This window comes from Spea bombifrons, chromosome 3 (assembly GCF_027358695.1).
Source record: "Spea bombifrons isolate aSpeBom1 chromosome 3, aSpeBom1.2.pri, whole genome shotgun sequence".
Classification (NCBI taxonomy): domain Eukaryota; kingdom Metazoa; phylum Chordata; class Amphibia; order Anura; family Pelobatidae; genus Spea; species Spea bombifrons.
The window spans coordinates 54756712-54774689 of record NC_071089.1 but is presented as its reverse complement, the minus strand read 5'-3'; the positions used below and the strand labels follow the sequence as shown (position 1 = coordinate 54774689).

Sequence of the window (17978 nt, the reverse complement as noted above, 5' to 3'; positions counted from 1 at the left end):
TCGGATGTAATCAAAAGCCAAATCCCTCCTTAGGAATGTGTGATCTGTTCATGGTAAAATGTTAAAAAAAAAGTTAGTTAAGAATTTAGTCAATATAAAGGGAAAATAAGAATAACGGTAAAGTATACATTTTATATGTAGGGTATACCACCAAAGGTGTTTATAATTTTTATATAATTGTGAAATTTAGTCATTTAGATGATATACTGTACACTACAGCAGTTTTCTCAATCCTGACCTAGTGATATACCACATTTCTATGCCAAACTACCTCAGGGTCCACTTTTCACTTTTTTTAGAGACTATACGTTGGATAATTGTGTTCTGTCAAACATCATTAACTTAACAACTTTTAAAGTACCCCCTGAGCCAAACAGAAGGACCCACATGGCTACACATGCCACAGCACATGGCATATATTTAGCAAATCTTCCTAGGTGATACAAATTGTTTTAATAGATTACTAAAAATAAAAAGGAAAGTTTCTAAATATCATCAATCAACCAGTTTAGTTTCACATAATAGACCTGGAACACCTGGTTAAAGTGAATAGTCACTTATTCCCAGAGGCTGTGACTTCTTGTTCACATAATTGGTGTCTCATAGGTACGTTCTCAAAATAATCAAAAGATGTGACAATTATGTAGCTGTAGGGGAATGAATAGAATCTGCTAGTTGTTTTCCAGGCACAAACTGAGTACATTGTGAAAGGTCTCAAACCTCTTCATAGTGTTAAGGGGCAGTGGGTTAACACCAAGTATTTTGGATAGCTTAGTTCTCACAAGAGGGATCATCATAAGATCACCTGCATACCCAGTGTTACATTTCATTAGATATGTTTGTTGTGTGTAACTTAATCCTTATCCCTTCAAAGAAAGAGAAACAGGTGGCAGCCAGCATCCCTTTCCATGTGACTTTAGTCTCTCTTTAGACGGAAACAGGCAGCTGGTGTTAAACTAAAACCATTCCAGGTCATGAGACTGAGAGAAATGTTATTTACATGTAAATTAAGGAAATGATCATAAAGAAACGTACTTTCGGTGAATCAGTTACATGGATTTCCAACACACCTCACCACACGCTTTCCTTAGAAAGTTACATTCTACCCATGGAATAATACAATCAATTTATGTTGCTATGGTAATTCGAGAACTTAATTAGATACCTTAGCAGTGGACCACGCTGTTGCTAAGGGCAAACCTCTAAGAACTTAAATAAAGAATACATATTTCTGTCACACGTCACATGCTGCACTGATTAGTCGAGTCTCCTGATAACGAGGCCTATAGTTGCCTGAAACCAGCAACAATAGCATTAACAAATGTAAATACCTATACCACCTTGGTTTTATTTGTGTTCTGGAAATATTATTATATACCATAATTTCTGCAATCTTTACAACACACTTTTTTTCTGACATTATATATCGTATATATATATAAAAAAGAAATTGTATATAGCTGTGAACAAAACATATGACATTTACAACAGCATGATACATTGCCTGAATTTACCACTAGTGAATATTGATTGCAAACATATGTTCTAGTAATAAGCTTCCCTATAAGACACCTTACTTCACGGTGGGATTGTGAAAGGTTCATAAAATGTATCATTAATCTTTGAAAAGTTTGTGCCTGCATTTCTGTTAAATTCACTGCTACACTTCAATCTTATATAGCATATTAATCTCGTTACTACTCGCCAGGTATGCATTTTATTATATTATAACACACAGCAGGCCCTTTCATAGAACAATATGTTGGCAGAACAAATTAGACCACACTAAAATAATAGAGACTGTTAGCTTCTTTCTTATTTTGCTTTATAAGCGTACGTTTGTGTTTATATTTATTCTGTCTAATAAAAGCTATGTTGATCTGGCAACAAATATATATTATGGTTTTGACACTTTTCCATTTTTCTCATGGTATCCAGTTCCTGGCCACTGCCAGATGACTTATGAATGGTCTAGTTAGCCAGCACTGATATTTAACAAAGATTCCTCACAAAACTGTTTTTTTTAACATGCACTCTTAGTTTCTAGGAAGGTTATTTGTTGTTGTTCAATTTCATCAGGGATAATTTATTAGTGTAGCACAACAAGGAAGCAGAGAGGAAATGTATGTCATAGGCAGCATATGAAACCATAATGGAGCCAAATTGTGATGGCTAGACATCTGGGTCACAGCATCTCTAAAATGGCAGCTCTTGTGACACTGAAGCTTTTTCTGATAACATTGCTTACATTCTGATGATCATTGGTCAAATTAAAATCAGAGCATGGCCCAGAATGACCTGTGGATTTAGCAGTACTAGCGCATTATTGACATATATTGACATATATTTTTAATTTGTTGGGAAACATCAACTGAATGCATACCTAAAAAAACTTGTATTACAGTAAATGTGTTATGTGTATACAAAAATGGAAGCATTATATTCCTTGTCCTCTGCTAACTTAATTTAATATAATCAATAAAATGTATTGAATGCCTTTTAAAACAAGAAGCTTAAGCTTTAAAGGATTAAACACACAATGAGACTCCATGCTTTTGTCTTTTGTGAGTGCAGAGAGCACCTTTCAGGACAATGAGGATAGAAGCGGCCTCTATCATAGCGTTTAGGTGGTTAGTATTCCGATACCTGATGGATGACCTTTTTATTCAGCCAAGAAAACAGTGAAAGAGAACTCTCTAAGTGGTGTGCACTAATGTAGTTACTGGCAATTTGCCTGATACCTGATTAATCTGATACCTTCTTTCTTAGTCAATTGTTAATTTCCTTCACTTATACCTCATTTCTCAAATGTACTCCAATGCCTGCTGATATATAGCTTCAGGCTATATACACAATCAATAAACCAATGATTTGCATTATGTCTTTTAGAAACAGACATACATTATTTTTTAAATCATTTGCAAAAGCAGTTATAAACAGGAATCTGCAATCCAGTTTTCGACTGTTTAGAATTCAAATTAATTACACAATTTTAAGTAGTCTCTTTTGGCTGAGCACAGCCTTAGGCCTGACTCAGGGAAGCTCCACCACTTACGTTCCTGGGCGCCATCCTCTTTGTTGAGCATGGGGCATGATGCCATATCCTGTGAACTGGGCTTTAAAGATGCACAGCGCTCAGAAAGTGTGTTATGTAGGCAGTGCCAGCTATGAGCTAGTTTTAAGGGAGATCTCTGACCTTCTCAAACAGCCCACGTGTAAGTGGCGTGCCTGGGAGCCTGGTCACCCAATAGTAGATGTGCCTCAGTTATGCTTCAGAAGTCTGGCATTGCATGCATTTCACACCTTTTACTATTTTAATGCAGAATCACTGGTTAAGACTAATTTTAATGAAATGTCTTCAGTAATCACTTTTCCTAGTCGGTTCTCTTGAGGCACCTCCTGTGACCAATGAGGTAGTTCAGGACAAAAAAGCAGGTGGGCAGATTAGATTAGTCTTCCAATCTCTCAGTATTATGGGTGTGCGCTGTTTCATATAATACAATTTCTCAATGGCAGTCTTTAGGTGTCCTAAACACTGCGGTTTGTTAATGATTTGATCCTAGCCCACAGATGACTCAATTGATTTGTCAGTCTTTCTAGCTCTGCTATTAAAAATGAAAGAGCCACCTGTGTGAACTTCAAAAGGTCCTGAATAAATACACTTTTGCAAGTACTCAAGGACGTTAAGAAACTCTACTATATTATACTCTTAAGACATATGGGTGTATAAAGTAAACAGCACCAAGCTTCCATATACAGCTGAACTGTTTGGAGAACTGCAGGAGGTTCTCAACTAGCCAAAGTTTAGAGTGTGGTTAGGAAAAATATAGACTGCTCACAGCAAAAACCTAAAACTCTCAGCTATCACCTAGCATAAGCTACAATTGTTTAACCATTAGTGTTCTTTCAAATCACTAAACGGACAAAACAAAAAAGTCAATATTTTATATGTTGTAGATGACATTAAATATATATACAGTATACCAGTAATTTGTGTTTGGTAATTAATTTAAGCACTTTTCACTTGTGTATCCCATTAAAATACAGGACATCCTTAAGGGGGTTTAGATATCACTCATCAGTGACTATAACCATAACGGTATACCAATTTCCATGTGCTGTACTATAGGTTTGGCACTGGAAAATATTATTTATTTTACATTCTCAAACTAAAAGTCTTGAGACTTCAAGGGACATCCATACAAAGTATGTATATTAGGTTTTGCTTTATTTTAGGTTGCTCTGAAAAAGGAGTACTTACCAAAAAAAAAATTAAAAAGATTGTTAGTTCAAAAATTTATACTATTGTGGTTGATGCTCTTCTCAAATAGCAATGTTTTAAAATAGCATTTACTGAGGTTTTCTCACAGCATGTTTATTAAGTTATTAGTTAATAAACATGCTGTGAGAAAACCTCAGTTGATGCTATTTTAAAACACAAAACCTAAAGCAGCGGAATGCAAGCTGGCACAATGTTCCCTGATGGACAATAATGAAAGCCAGAAGTGTTAATTGTATAAGTATTATAGGCAATGCCTTGGAATGCATGTCTGAAAAGTAAGCCTAATGTAGATACCAGTGACTGAAGCAATGATCAGCACTTGGAAATAGATCAAATTATCATCGACTAAGAGAATGTCTTACGTTACATAAGATCAATAAATGAAATGTATATTTTAAGAGCTCTGAAATAGGCTTATTATGGTATTGTAGTTTTTTTGTCGATAACACATCAGTCTTTTATGTAACGTTTGATAACTAACTTGATAATTTATAGTATTGTACAAATCAAATAATGTCATTATTCTAAATTTCCAGATATGAACAACCAAAGTGTAACAATAGTGCACGAGCTCACCCTTCCAAAACAAAGGATTTGTTTAGAGGAAGACAATTACAAGGTAAGTCTCTGGCTCAGACTTTATTACATCATTTCACGTTCTAGCATTCCCATAATATTAACCTTGAAGTTGACTACTAAGTCTTCACTTCTCAGAGCTGCCCCACAAAGCGCTCCTTCTACAGCTTCTTTTAGTTTTCTACCTTAAAGAAGATGTCTAGCAATGCGTAGGGATTGGGTTAACTCCCAAGAGATTTTAAGAGGGGCAGAATCGGCAAGATCGGGGCAGGAATGTGTGGAAACTAGACAGGGATTAGCCAGGCCAGAAAGTTCCCTGGTAAAGCTTGCCCATTGGTTATGTGAATATATATTTTGTGCTAGTGAAATATAACTTTCAGCTCAGAGCATACACAACATTGGAGGTGTCCAAGTTGGAACATCTGAATTGTAGGGTACAGCTAGAAGGGGAAGTGGATGAGGCCTTAGGCACTAGTGAGCACAGCCATAGGCATGGCTACCTGCCCACCGTAGCTCAACCACCACCTTGCCTAGCTCAGCTTCCGAGCATTGTGCGAAGGCCACGTGGGAGCTACAATGGAGGCCTGTAGTGCTAATAAATTGTAGAAAAGATCAATTATCAAATTGAGAAATATTTGCTTTCTATGCTAAACAGCATAATATAGCCCATAAAAAAATACTTGCCATACTTTACAAAGAAGACACAAACCCAGAGCCCTGGGAAAGCAGAACTCCTCCCTGAGACTCTGGTTAAACCAAGGAACTTTCCACCAATAACAATATAGAGTATATTAATAAAACATGAACAAACTTTGTATTACTGGTACAGAAGCAGAAGATGTCCCGCTTGTGTGAGCACCTAGATATGCATGTATTTGCTCCAAATTTAAAATGTATCCTTGTGTTAATAGGCTTTTATCCTCCTAAAATAATCACCAGGATATGATGTGTGTTATTTTGCACAAGAGCTTGCTCTCTAACCCCTCCCAGTTAATAAAGCTTCCATAGAAACATGTTCTGCAAAAGGTTTTTGCTTAGCAGTGTTTCACAGACTTTTTCTTCATGGGGGTCAACATTCACCTTTATTAAGAAAGCTACTATTTGATGTAAATGAGTAACCCTATTGAGCTTAGTAAACTCCATTATATAGTGTTAGGATTTTTTTACTTTAACAAATATTTTAGGTATTAAACCAGGTGAATTTGTCAATGAGGGTTGATTTTAACAGCTCTACTTTAAATAGTAGGTAGTTGTCTAAACCTACCATGCCATATACTACAATAGCACATCACCCAATGTCTTATCAACTGTTATACCTAAATAGAGGAAACAATATACAGTGTTGATTCATGTTGTGTGGCTTCAAAAAAATCTTTAAACAGTTAAAGTTCACATAAGAAAGTGTGAATTACAATTCAAAATAAATTATTTATTGGAGTTTTTTTTCTAATTAAAGTTGTAATATTCTCCTTGACCAGCAAAGAGCTTACTATTGAGTTTAGATGGTAATGAAGTTGGTTATAATACTCATTATTTCTAACACCTTCGTAAAGGAGACAACTTGGCTGACATGTTAGCTGAGCAGGAGTCAGTCTTTCTTTCTGATGAACAGAACTGTTTGCCAGACACTTTGGGGGCTTACAAAGTTTTAAAGGGCAGTGTCCCAGCTGATTCATATTTGCTTCCAGTTCTGCAACTCATAGACTTTGGGACCCATGCCAGCACCTAATATATTTTAGTTTAGGAAAAATAAAAGCCCTGATGGAATTTAGTTTAGTTATTTTAAATATTCAGCCTACAATAATAAATTATGAGGGATTTATTGCTAAGCTGTATATGAATTATTTGTTCTATCCAAGAGAATACCAACTAATAGCTCACTAAAATGTATTTGCATAGATACGTTAATCAGCCTTGTATTATGTGAAATACTGTTTTAACAACCCTTGTGGGGCACAGTACAAATCTTTTGATATTATTACTGCAAAATATTACATTTGTGCAAAATAAAATAAAAATCAGTAGTACTATATTTTGAAAGACTGGCAAATAAAGTGTAATCCAGCATATAAAGATAAAAGGACACAAAAACCTGATAGAGAAGAAAACAGTTTAAACGTTCTGAAAGAGAATTCAGGTAGTGGAGTGGAGTATCTCTAAAGCAACTCAAAAAAGCACAGTTTTATATCAGTATAGCCATCATATGTTTATCATTAATCCAACGCTAAGATAAAGGTTAGCACCTTCAACACCAATAGTTAAATAATGCATTTTGCAAACCCAGTCAGTTTTACCGCTGCTGGCATGAGTATTTCGATTTATTTCCTTAAGTCGATTTTTTTTGTGCTGAGAAAGAAGATGAATGAACTTTGTAATGCTTTTCGGATGCCGTCTCTAGCTAACAGCTTACCAAACATTAACATTTTGAGTGTCATTCAAAGTAGTTCATTTATATTATTATTATTTATTGTTTTACATAGCACCATTATATTCCATAGTGCTGTATGTCACAACACTATTATCACTAGCTGGCATCATATTACTTTACCTTCTTATTTGTACTCTGGTACAGAAAACGAGACAGCAAAGTAAAATTGCATGATTTCCAAAATACTTGTGACAGAAAGAAGAGAGATATCTGCTACATTAATCAGCTTGAATATATTTTATTTTCAAGAGCTTGAAAATAATACATTTATCCTGCAACCCTAATCTGTAAAGTGTTGCTAATAAACAAACACATTTTCAATATAATTGCGAAGTTATAGTACATTGGTGTACAAACTATATTTAGAAAGACAAAAAAGTATTTGTCTTTATAAGTATCCCTATTAAAATTCCTCTGTATCACACAACTTAGAACTACCAAGTACCAAATATTTGTATAAAAATATCCTAAGGAATGTTACTGCTTTATAAAAATGTTTACTCTCTATGATGCTACACTTAATAATAATACATAAAGAAAATTGCAAAGAATTATTCTTGAAGCCCTCTCTTGAGTTGTCATATCATGCATATATGTAGACCTATAGAAAAGCTGTTTGTATATACTGTATAAATCATCAGGCAAGTTAAAAAGAAAGAAAGAAAGAAAGAAAGAAAGAAAGAAAGAAAGAAAGAAAGAAAGAAAGAAAGAAAGAAAGAAAAAGAAAATGTTTGTGAACGTGATACGTTTAGAGAGATGTGCCTCAGTTACATCATGTCTGTATTCCCAGGGCAGCCTGCCTAGAGCCTTCTTCTTGTGGAGGTCAGGGCTGGCCATACAGAAGGGAGGACTAACCCTAGACAACCTTTAGTAGACGGACTGGGCAGGGAGCAGGTAGAAGTAGGCAGTGAGTGGGCAGAATATGGATGGGAAATGGGCACACATTTTTGATTTTCTTTTTTTTTGCATCATTGTACAGTGCTGCAGATTATGATGTAAAACAATAAATAATATTAGTATTTTTAGCATGTGATGGATAGCTTGTTAACATTCATGAATAGCTTGCAATAAAAAGAAAAAAAAAAGTAAAGTTTTCACCTGTTAACAGATATCATATATCATTAGAGCAAAACTACAATTATTTGCCCAGCCTCTCACCTAAAACCCAAAGTATGAACGGATAAGCATTTTGTTAATCTGTTTATTAAGCATATCCAATAATACTTGGATATCTGTATTCCTTAGAGTAATATTGGACTATATTCATAAAATATCCATATGTTAACCAAGATTCGGTGGCATTAAGCCTTGAACTACATTTTTGTGAGAAATTAAAACCACTCTTGCATGGTAGCAAAAGAACTTTAGGCCAGGATTTTTTTTTTAATGAAAACCAATACTCTCAGCAGGAAAACTAACCGCTCAGTGGTGAATTTAAGCTTATTTCATTGCTTTTGGATTTTAAATGTTCTATTTATAAATATATTGTATGCCCTGCATAGTGAACACTGCAAATGAATCCGTTGCATTAGATTTCACCCCCTAATGTCATGCCCATTTGGACGAACAACTAACAATAATTTTGGCTATTAAAAAAAGTGTTGTGGCTCATTTTAATAACATGGTTGTTTGCCAGATAATTATATTTTAAACCCCCTCTATACAGATCTAAGCTTTTAAACTAAATAATTGAATACATTTCAGCAATAAAAGACATGGGTTTATTACATTAGCAATGTGTATTTTAATGTAATCATGTAAAACTGCCTTGGAGTACGTTTTTGTTTTGATTATCACATGGAGATTACAGTATAACTGGATAACAATTCCTAAAGTCGAGATTTTCCCAGCGATTCACATCCCTTAATATTATATAATCGATCATTTAATATAATAGATCCTATTGTGTGATGTATATATAGTGTTCCTTTAATTGTTGCTATTGCAGAATCTTGTGTTCCGGACCCTTAAGATATTGCCTAGCTACAATTTGAAATAGCTAGCACATGCCACAAATTAAATCATACTCAAAGATATTTCCATAGATATCATTATACTATGCTGTGACAGCAACATACAAACTCAAACTATTTACAGAGTTTTAAGATGTTTTTAACCACAAAGCTACTTAGTAATGAAATGACTTCTTTAAGTAGTTGACAGAATTATAGTAATAAAATACTTCCTTAATTAAAGGTAAATTTAAGTTTACACAAGGGATATGTCTAATTTCCTAATGCCATTGTATTTCTGCATGACATGATATAACAAAATAATTTTGGGCTATTAAAATTACTCTAGATATTAATTTGCCTATACAACTTAAATATGCTCTGTTTTGTAAGTGTTTGTATGCATTTCAGCCATGTGTTTAACAATTACTCCCATTATTATTATTATTATTATTATTATTATTATTATTATTATTAAATGCACTACTATACTATTTTATGGATGTCATATACTGATGTTAATTGTTTCCTATATAAAGATGGATTCCTACTATAGGCTCATTACCATCTAGGGGAGAAGAAACATGAATTGGTCTAATTTAATGTCTTTGACATACTAGATTATCATTATTATTTTTTTTTTCTTTTTTAACACTTATTCAACATACAGCCAAAAAAACCCAGATGCATATGACCATACCTGGAAACTCTCGGGGTTTAGCATCTCCAGGTCAATGTCCTCCAGGGCAGAGGAGCAGCCCACATGCCACCCAGTCCTCCAAGCCATTCCCAAACCTCCACCTTTATGCACATTTAGCCCTGCCCCCTTGCAAAGCCTACACTCCGAAGTTTAAGAAGATAAGAAGTTAAGCATCAAGGTCCTGGACTTAGCTTTTTCTATTCCTGATCCTAAAAAAAGTGCCACCTTAGGCAAGTGTCATTTCTACTGTTTTAGATTCAGGCCCTAGATGAATTTTTGGCTATAGAACATGCTAGGCAGTGGTGCATTGGACAAAAAACATCACAACCTGTAGTATAAGTCATATATTTTATGATACTTTGTAGAATGTGTAAGGCCTGGTTTATACCATAAACATACTTTACACAAACAGTACTCTACAGTTCTGGCAGCCAAACACATTGTTTAAATTCTACTCAACATGTTTTTGTCTAGTGTTTTCCCCCCTTGTATCCGATTATAAATTGCAGGTACAAGGAAACCCATGAAATATTGTACGACAACTATTTTTATTCTCAACATGTAACTCCAATGGAAGGGATACGCAAATGTTTTAAATACCACATTCAAATGATGAAAAAAGCTGCGAACATAAGGTGAAGTTAGCTTGGCAGCTAAATCAATTGTTTAAAGAAAGATTAATCCTTGGCTCTGTGCCTAGGCATGCATGGTACAAAAATATATACACATACATAGGTCTTATTCTAGCTTGGACAAATATTTCTTCCACGGTCCTGAAATGTAGATTGTTTATAGAGCAAGACTGGATATTCATTTAAGTTCACCTTCCACATTAATTTATTTGACAGGAGGCTAGTTGGCTGTTGCCCACATGGAGATGCATGTTTTTTTTGCTCCATAATTTTTTTTGGAGATGCATGTTTTTTTTGCTCCAAATGTAATCCATAAATTTACTATGGTGCAGTTGGTATATAAAAAGTAAATGTAAATTATAGGATAACCATGCTTCTAATGAACTAAAATGCAAAACTAATTTGGTGCAACTTTTGAGCTCTCCAGTGATAAACATACCTGGGAACTTCCTTGAGTAAGCTACCTGGAGCTCTTCCTCTTCTGAGGCAATGGCTTCATCAAGGGGCAGAAATAAATGCTTGTAGTGGGGAAAACTAGAAAAGTGAGTGGGGGTGGACAAGACCAAACCCATACAGTAAGATGGACATAATGTTAAATTTACCAGACAGTGTGTACACCCTTGCAGTATTGCAGATGACAAACGAAGAACAATTTTGTGTGGGGTGGTGTGGTCAGAGGTCAGAGAATTAGAAGCAGGGCCTTACCAAAACACTTTATGTCACTTTCTGACTAGTTATTAGCTATGTAGGTAAATAGCTTAATATCAATGTTTATATACACATTATTGATGTCCCTCTAGAAAAAAGAGGGGCATCGTAAGTGGAATGAAGGACATCTAGGTCCCAAAGAGAAACTGTTGCTCCTCAACAGGGAAACATGGGAGAAGGTTTATGGCCACAAACCTGAACCACATCCATTATAAAGTGAGACCATTGTCTTTTAAATCTTACTCATGGTAATCATGGTTATTTATACAGCCAGAAACAAATGATAAATACACAGGTAACTAGAGGCAGGGTGAAAGAGGAAAATATGAGGTGGAGGAAGATAATGGGATATAGGTAAATATGGTTAGGATGAAAAGTTTCAGGACAATGAAACCCCCCAAAATCAGAAAATTTTAATTATTGTTAAAATGACTAGGAAACTTAGCAAAGATGTACAGTATATTGAATAAGTGTTACTAATTATCAAAGCTTTCTAAATACATTTTAAAGCATACTACATTGACAGCATCTTTCTAGCTTTCTAGAGTTTCTAGAGTAAAGCTTTGTTTCCATATAGTGGTCAAGGCTTGTAGAGGTTTGTGTTTACTTTTTCCCAGCCTGTCTGTTATTGGTCTAGGATTTCAGCAACTTCTTTCTGTTTTTAAAATGTAGAACATATTTGCGGGTAAAACTATCCTTTAGGTAAACACTTAATTTTGTGTTAAATCTCTCAAAATGCAATGCAACCCTGTGCGGTTTCAACTTCAGCCCTTTAACAACACATTTATTTATGCTGTCAAAACCACACAATCTTCACAGCTGTATGAAATGAAATTTAACAAATCGTGCAAAGGGAGAACTACGAGCCTTTCATAAATTTTCAGGCATCATTAGTTTAGTATTCACAGACAAAATGAATCAGTGCGCTGACATTTAGCAAGTCTGAATCTGCAGTCCCTCATCATTGTGAAAATAATCTGATTCACTTTTGAGCTATTCTGTTGTTAAAGGTTAGTTAGTAACATAAGATGGGAATAATTTGAATATATTTTGAATATAATGGTCATGGCTGTGATTGGTTACTTTTTCCCTCTGGCCAATCAGCATTTACAAGGGGAAGGGACAAGAATTAGATATACTACTGCTGCTGCTTCTCTTTCACCGTCTATCCCTTAGGGAATCAATTCTTATTTTTCCTAAAATAGGGGATCAGTCTTGTGGCTGGATGTGTCATCCTACAAGTGCCTGGCCCTTTGCCTCAATGTCCTTCCTTGCTCCTTCTTTTTAATATGGGTGGGATTCAGTCTATCTCACAGTGCCTACCCTGTGCCCTGCTCTGCCTCTGCTGCTGCAAAAATGTGTTGCTTAAAAACAAATCTGGCAAAAACTAAACAAACATTTTTGTCTGAATCGTTTTTGCTTGCTGTGCATAGTCACCGCATCAACTACACAATATTTGGGTCATTGGGACTCTGGATTAGTGTCATTAGTGTCAGGGCAGGAGAACTATCTTGGTAATGTCCCCTGCCTTTTTCATGTTCTGCCTACTCTCTGACTACTTTTTAAGCTCTTTAGTGTTTAACTGCCGTGTCCACATCTCCTTCCTGTCATCTAAAAGGAGCAGGAAAGGGTAAGCTCAGGGTACCCAGCCATGGGAGGTTCCAAGATATCTCAATCAGTGTCTCAATCAGAGCTAATTACAACAAATAATAATAAACAACATCAATGATAATTATAAAACATGTTAACAATTGACTTTATCAAGTCTATATCATGTTTGTATGAAATTTTAGATATTTGTTTCGACTAAATATCTAAATGTCTTAGTGACCAAAGATCAGTCAAAATTACAGCTTCCATGTGTTCCCAACTAGGTTTATTTGTTAGACCAAAGTAGTATATATACAGTACTAATTGATGACACATGATAGAACTTGGGTGATATAGGCTCGTCTTCTTGTTCTTTAAAGATGGAGGAGAACGGATGGAGGATGGGTGGGGTGGAGGATATAGGTAGACATAGAGGTAGAGGTCCTAACCATGAGTCTTTATACCCTTTCAGTTAACATGGAGTGATTACCTTATATGGCAGTCTTAACAATGATATATCTATAGTTCTCATATATATTCATATGAGAAGCCTAGAAACTCATTTATTACTCATGCCTAATGTGAATATGTATTTAGAACAAAGAAAACACCTTTCTTACATGACAGCTTAACATCACATATTTGCTTTAGACATAAAACGTATTATTTCGTATGAATGGTGTATTTACTCTGGGTATACTTTTGTTTTCTAATAATACAAGTAGGGTAAAACTATTTTAATATGATAAGCTCTCGAGCCTATGGTGTATTATTTCATATTTTATATATAATGCAGTTTGGTTTTGGGTGCTGTCATCCTGTCATATAGCTTAACATGTAGGAATATCTCTGCATGAAATCAATGCATCCAAGTTCAGGAGACCACACAAGAGATCTACAAATATACGTTGTCAATTATGTCTTGGCGTACAACATAGGCATTCCATTGAAATATCTGGAATGTGGAAGAAAAGCTAAAATACTCTTGACTAAGCAAGACCAAACAAGATCTTTGTAAGATTTAAAATGTAGTTTTTTTGTAAATACCCCTTAATAGACCCAAAAACTTTTGATTTTCTGTAACAACTCAAGATAAAATAGATTTCAATTTTATTGTATATTCTGGTAAAGTAAACTATTTTCCAGAGATCTGTGCCTATCTGCATATGACACTATGGAATGTGTTTGTATACAAAAAGAACAGGTTCATTTTTGCCTGAAGTGCCCTTGAACTGGATTCTAAAACATTTGAGAAGTTTTTTTTAGAAACAAAAATGTATTTGTAGATAATGTAACTTAGCAAAAGAATGTACTATTTCTTTTATGAAACTTGCTCACCTAAAGCGTCTGTGTACACATTTGGCTTTGTTCTCCTGGACCAGTCACATTTGCTAAACTTTTGACATTAGCAGAGGGAAGGTGGTGGAAAGTAAAGCAACAATTCCATACAATTTTATTGTATTAGATGAAACGGTATATTTTTGTTAAACTTTTTTCTATTTATAAATAACTTTAACTATCAAAAAAAATTAAATTTTTATAGTAATCTAATAAAGTTAATAGACCAAAAACATTGGTCTGGATTCAATGTCAAATATGTATCGCAAGTAATTCAATAAAAACATCCAATATATAGTGATAAAAATAATTAGATAAACCTAGATTTATTGACAAAATGTATTATTTATTATATTGATACAAAAATATAAATTATAAAACATTAACATATGAAAAGGGGTGTGAAAAGGAAAGTACATGCTCTTTGAACACCATGTCATGATTTATTCAACAAAAATAAAGCAAAAATGGAGAAGCCATATGTGAAAATTCAATAGCTGGTAGAACCACCTTGATGTAATCTTTTCTGTATGACTTTATCAGTCCCTCACATCATTGTGGAGGAATTTTGGGCCACTCATCTCTACAACGTTGCTTCAGTTCATTGAGGTTTGTTTATGCACAGCTTTCTTAAGGTCCCACCACAGCATTGCAATCGGGTTGAGGTCTGCACTTTGATTGAGCCATTGCAACACCTTGATTTTCTTCTTTTTCAGACATGCTTAATTCACAGTTAGAAATTTCCCTGTTTTCCATGAAAAACAGCTATGCTACCACAACATTATATATATATATATATATATATATATATATATATATATATATATATATATAGTACATATATTATAACTAAACATACAATTATTTGATTTATCTAAAATAGGGTGCCCTGGAGCAAAAAAGCATGAATTTCTCACAAGTGTGCTGGATGCCTTGACTACAGATATGGTGCATGCAGTATCTGATATGTCTTCTTCTTCAAGCAGGTAAGCAATTCCATTAAAAAAGACATTTCCTCCCTTTTGGTTTAAATTGTGCATTCAAGACATACAATTTGCAGAAAATAACTATGTATCCATCTGTAATTATATATAATGAAGGGCGATAACAAAACCGTATGCTGTAGTAGTAGCATACCAAAATTAGCACTGGCAATACGTCTTGTTATTCTAAACTGTGTCTTCCTTAAAAAGGGACTCTGTCGAATGTTACCCATTTGGGAGAATAATCCCTTATTTGAAGTGTTGATCCTTAAACTAAATATTTTAACAATGCCTTACCATGTCTCACAGTATAATTGTAAGCCTGTCACACCACAGTGAAATGCAATAGATAAACACGACTAAGGCATTTTACTTAGAAAGTATCTTAGAAGTTAGCCTGACAGAATGGAAAGAAGCCATTCTCAGAGCCAGAAGTTCTTTTTTCTTCTTAGAAAAACACAGATTTATTCTATCAAGTCGCACAAGTGATGCTTATTTGTCAAGGTAGGATACATCTGCAAGCCAGCTGGATTAGTATGTTAAAATGGCAGCCAGCTTTGAGGTGAGGAAGAGCTCTTCTAAACATAAAGATGTCAAGCTGGAAACATGAGGGCAATTTAATAGCTCTGTTAAAGCGTTCTGTAAAATTTGAAAAAAGTTTCCCAACAATATTTTTATCATTTAGCTTCATTTAGCTTTTTTAGTAACCTACAGCCTGCAGTGGTATATGATACAGCAGTTGTATGTTAATCCGCCCTACAATCCTGTTAGATAACCCTACAGACTGTAGCTAGCTTGTTTTTCTACTTAAACCAATATGCTCATTAAAAGAGTATACTCATTGCAGGTATTGTGTGTGTCTCTTAAATGGATATTATTATTTTTTGAATAATATAAAAAATACTAATTATATTAATTTAACAAAAATACATTTTTCTAAATTCCTATTAAAAATTAAGATGATGTCACCAGGAAAAGATGTCTTACACCTGTATGTTTTCTAAATCTAAAATGGATGCTAACTATTTAATATTTAGAATATTTTCATATTGATAACTAAACTGTTTAATATAAAGTAGATAATGGGTTGTGTAATTATTTTTGTGAGTATACTAACAGAACTAAATCTGATCAACATATTCAATTAGTATTATCAACCATTGTCCCTTGACAGTAGACCAAAAATCTTCAAAGATTTTTCCATGTTTCTCCCTATAGTGAGCACAAATTGTTACAACTAAAATACTTCTCGTTTCTCAAGATATAATTAGCAAACATTAATCAGGAAGTTATAGGTATACCCAGCGGTGTATTCTGACCTAGGTTGACTAGGCCTTGGTCGACAGTCCCTCTGCTACATAACCAGAGGCAGGTCATCCTATTGGGTGGTCAGGCTCCCTGGCAAGCCACTTTTTTTTTAAAGCCATTGGGGAAGATCAGAGATCTCCCTTGTAACCGGCTCATATACACTATGGAAAACAGATCCTAACCAACTCAGCCTCTAGGGTGAACGTACTTGGTGGCACGTGTGCGAAAATGCAGCGCTGGGAAACTGTTCTATGTCAAGCAATCAAGATACATCACTGGGTATACCTAAATAATTAAAATCTCGGAGTACTTTTAGATTTACCATATGGTACCTATGTTGATCACAAATTGTTCCAGTATATATAGTGATAGTTTCCTCTTCTTCAACCTTGATTTTCCTATGACAACTGGCTACCATTGTGTATATTTTTTACTGTAACAAAAACACTGAAAAATAACCTAGCAGTTGGAAGGATTAAAAAGGACATTGTTTTAGATATTATTGATGCATCTAATCATCACATGACAGATGAAGCAACTAACACCAATTGCAGCAGATACTGACCATCCAGTGTTATAATTAGCCATGTACACATTTCCTATATTTTCCCATATTCATTCTGACTTGAGTAAGCAAGAATCTGTAACATGTGCTATAATAATAATGTAATAATGTGGCCATTTGATGGAAATTTAACATGGCCAGACATGCCCTTCCTCAAAGTCATTAGCACCTAATTAAATTGGAAGCTGGAAACCAAGAAAACTATTGCTTACATACAGTGATTCCTGCTATAACTTCTCTCCTACTAACAATCATCCACAAGTCATTCTTCATCCTCTTCCTTCTCCCTGTATAACATGCAGACAAGATATGCAAAGCAAAGGTCATCCCTGCCAGACAGAGGACAGCTCCCATTTTTTCTCACAACCACTCGTATACAATTTATTTTAAACATTGTCTCACAATTTATACAACAGACAATGGATGAAGAACACTTTATATGAGTCTTTTTCAAACTTTTTTTCTGTAACCAAGTGCAGAAATATCACATAAACTCATCACCCAATTGGTGCACTTACACTATAGGTGACAATGAGTAGCTTTTGGCATAAGGAAACAGGCACAGCAAAGGGTCCCAGTAATATAGCAGTACCATAAACACATTTAAAGGAGCATGATCAAATGAATCTGATTTGTACTTGTGTTTAATTATTTTAGTAGTTGTGACACAAATTATAGCATTAAATGCAATTCTGCAGGGGAGTTACCATCACTGTAGTAATTCCATATGACCACCAAGTATAAGATTGACACTTTGTGAATCAATGTCTGCAGACCATTACTATAGCAAAAGAGCACATTCTCTTAGTTCAGCTCTTTCACACATGATGTGCCCCGGGAAGTGAGAACCCTAGTGACGCAGTGACAGATTGTCACCGCAACTTGAAACGAACCAAGGAAACTTGTGTACACCATG

The 17978-nt window shown here is 34.7% G+C and overlaps 1 protein-coding gene across 3 annotated transcripts in view; it reads left to right on the top strand.

The window, feature by feature from the left end:
• SMOC2 (SPARC related modular calcium binding 2) overlaps positions 1 to 17978 on the top strand; it is an 87324-nt gene that overhangs the window by 52947 nt on the left and 16399 nt on the right. For all 3 annotated transcript variants that reach the window (XM_053459557.1, XM_053459556.1, XM_053459558.1), the window contains exons 9-10: positions 4819 to 4901; positions 15090 to 15192. In XM_053459557.1, the coding sequence (XP_053315532.1) occupies positions 4819 to 4901; positions 15090 to 15192 (186 nt within the window). The remainder of the gene's footprint in view (positions 1 to 4818; positions 4902 to 15089; positions 15193 to 17978) is intronic.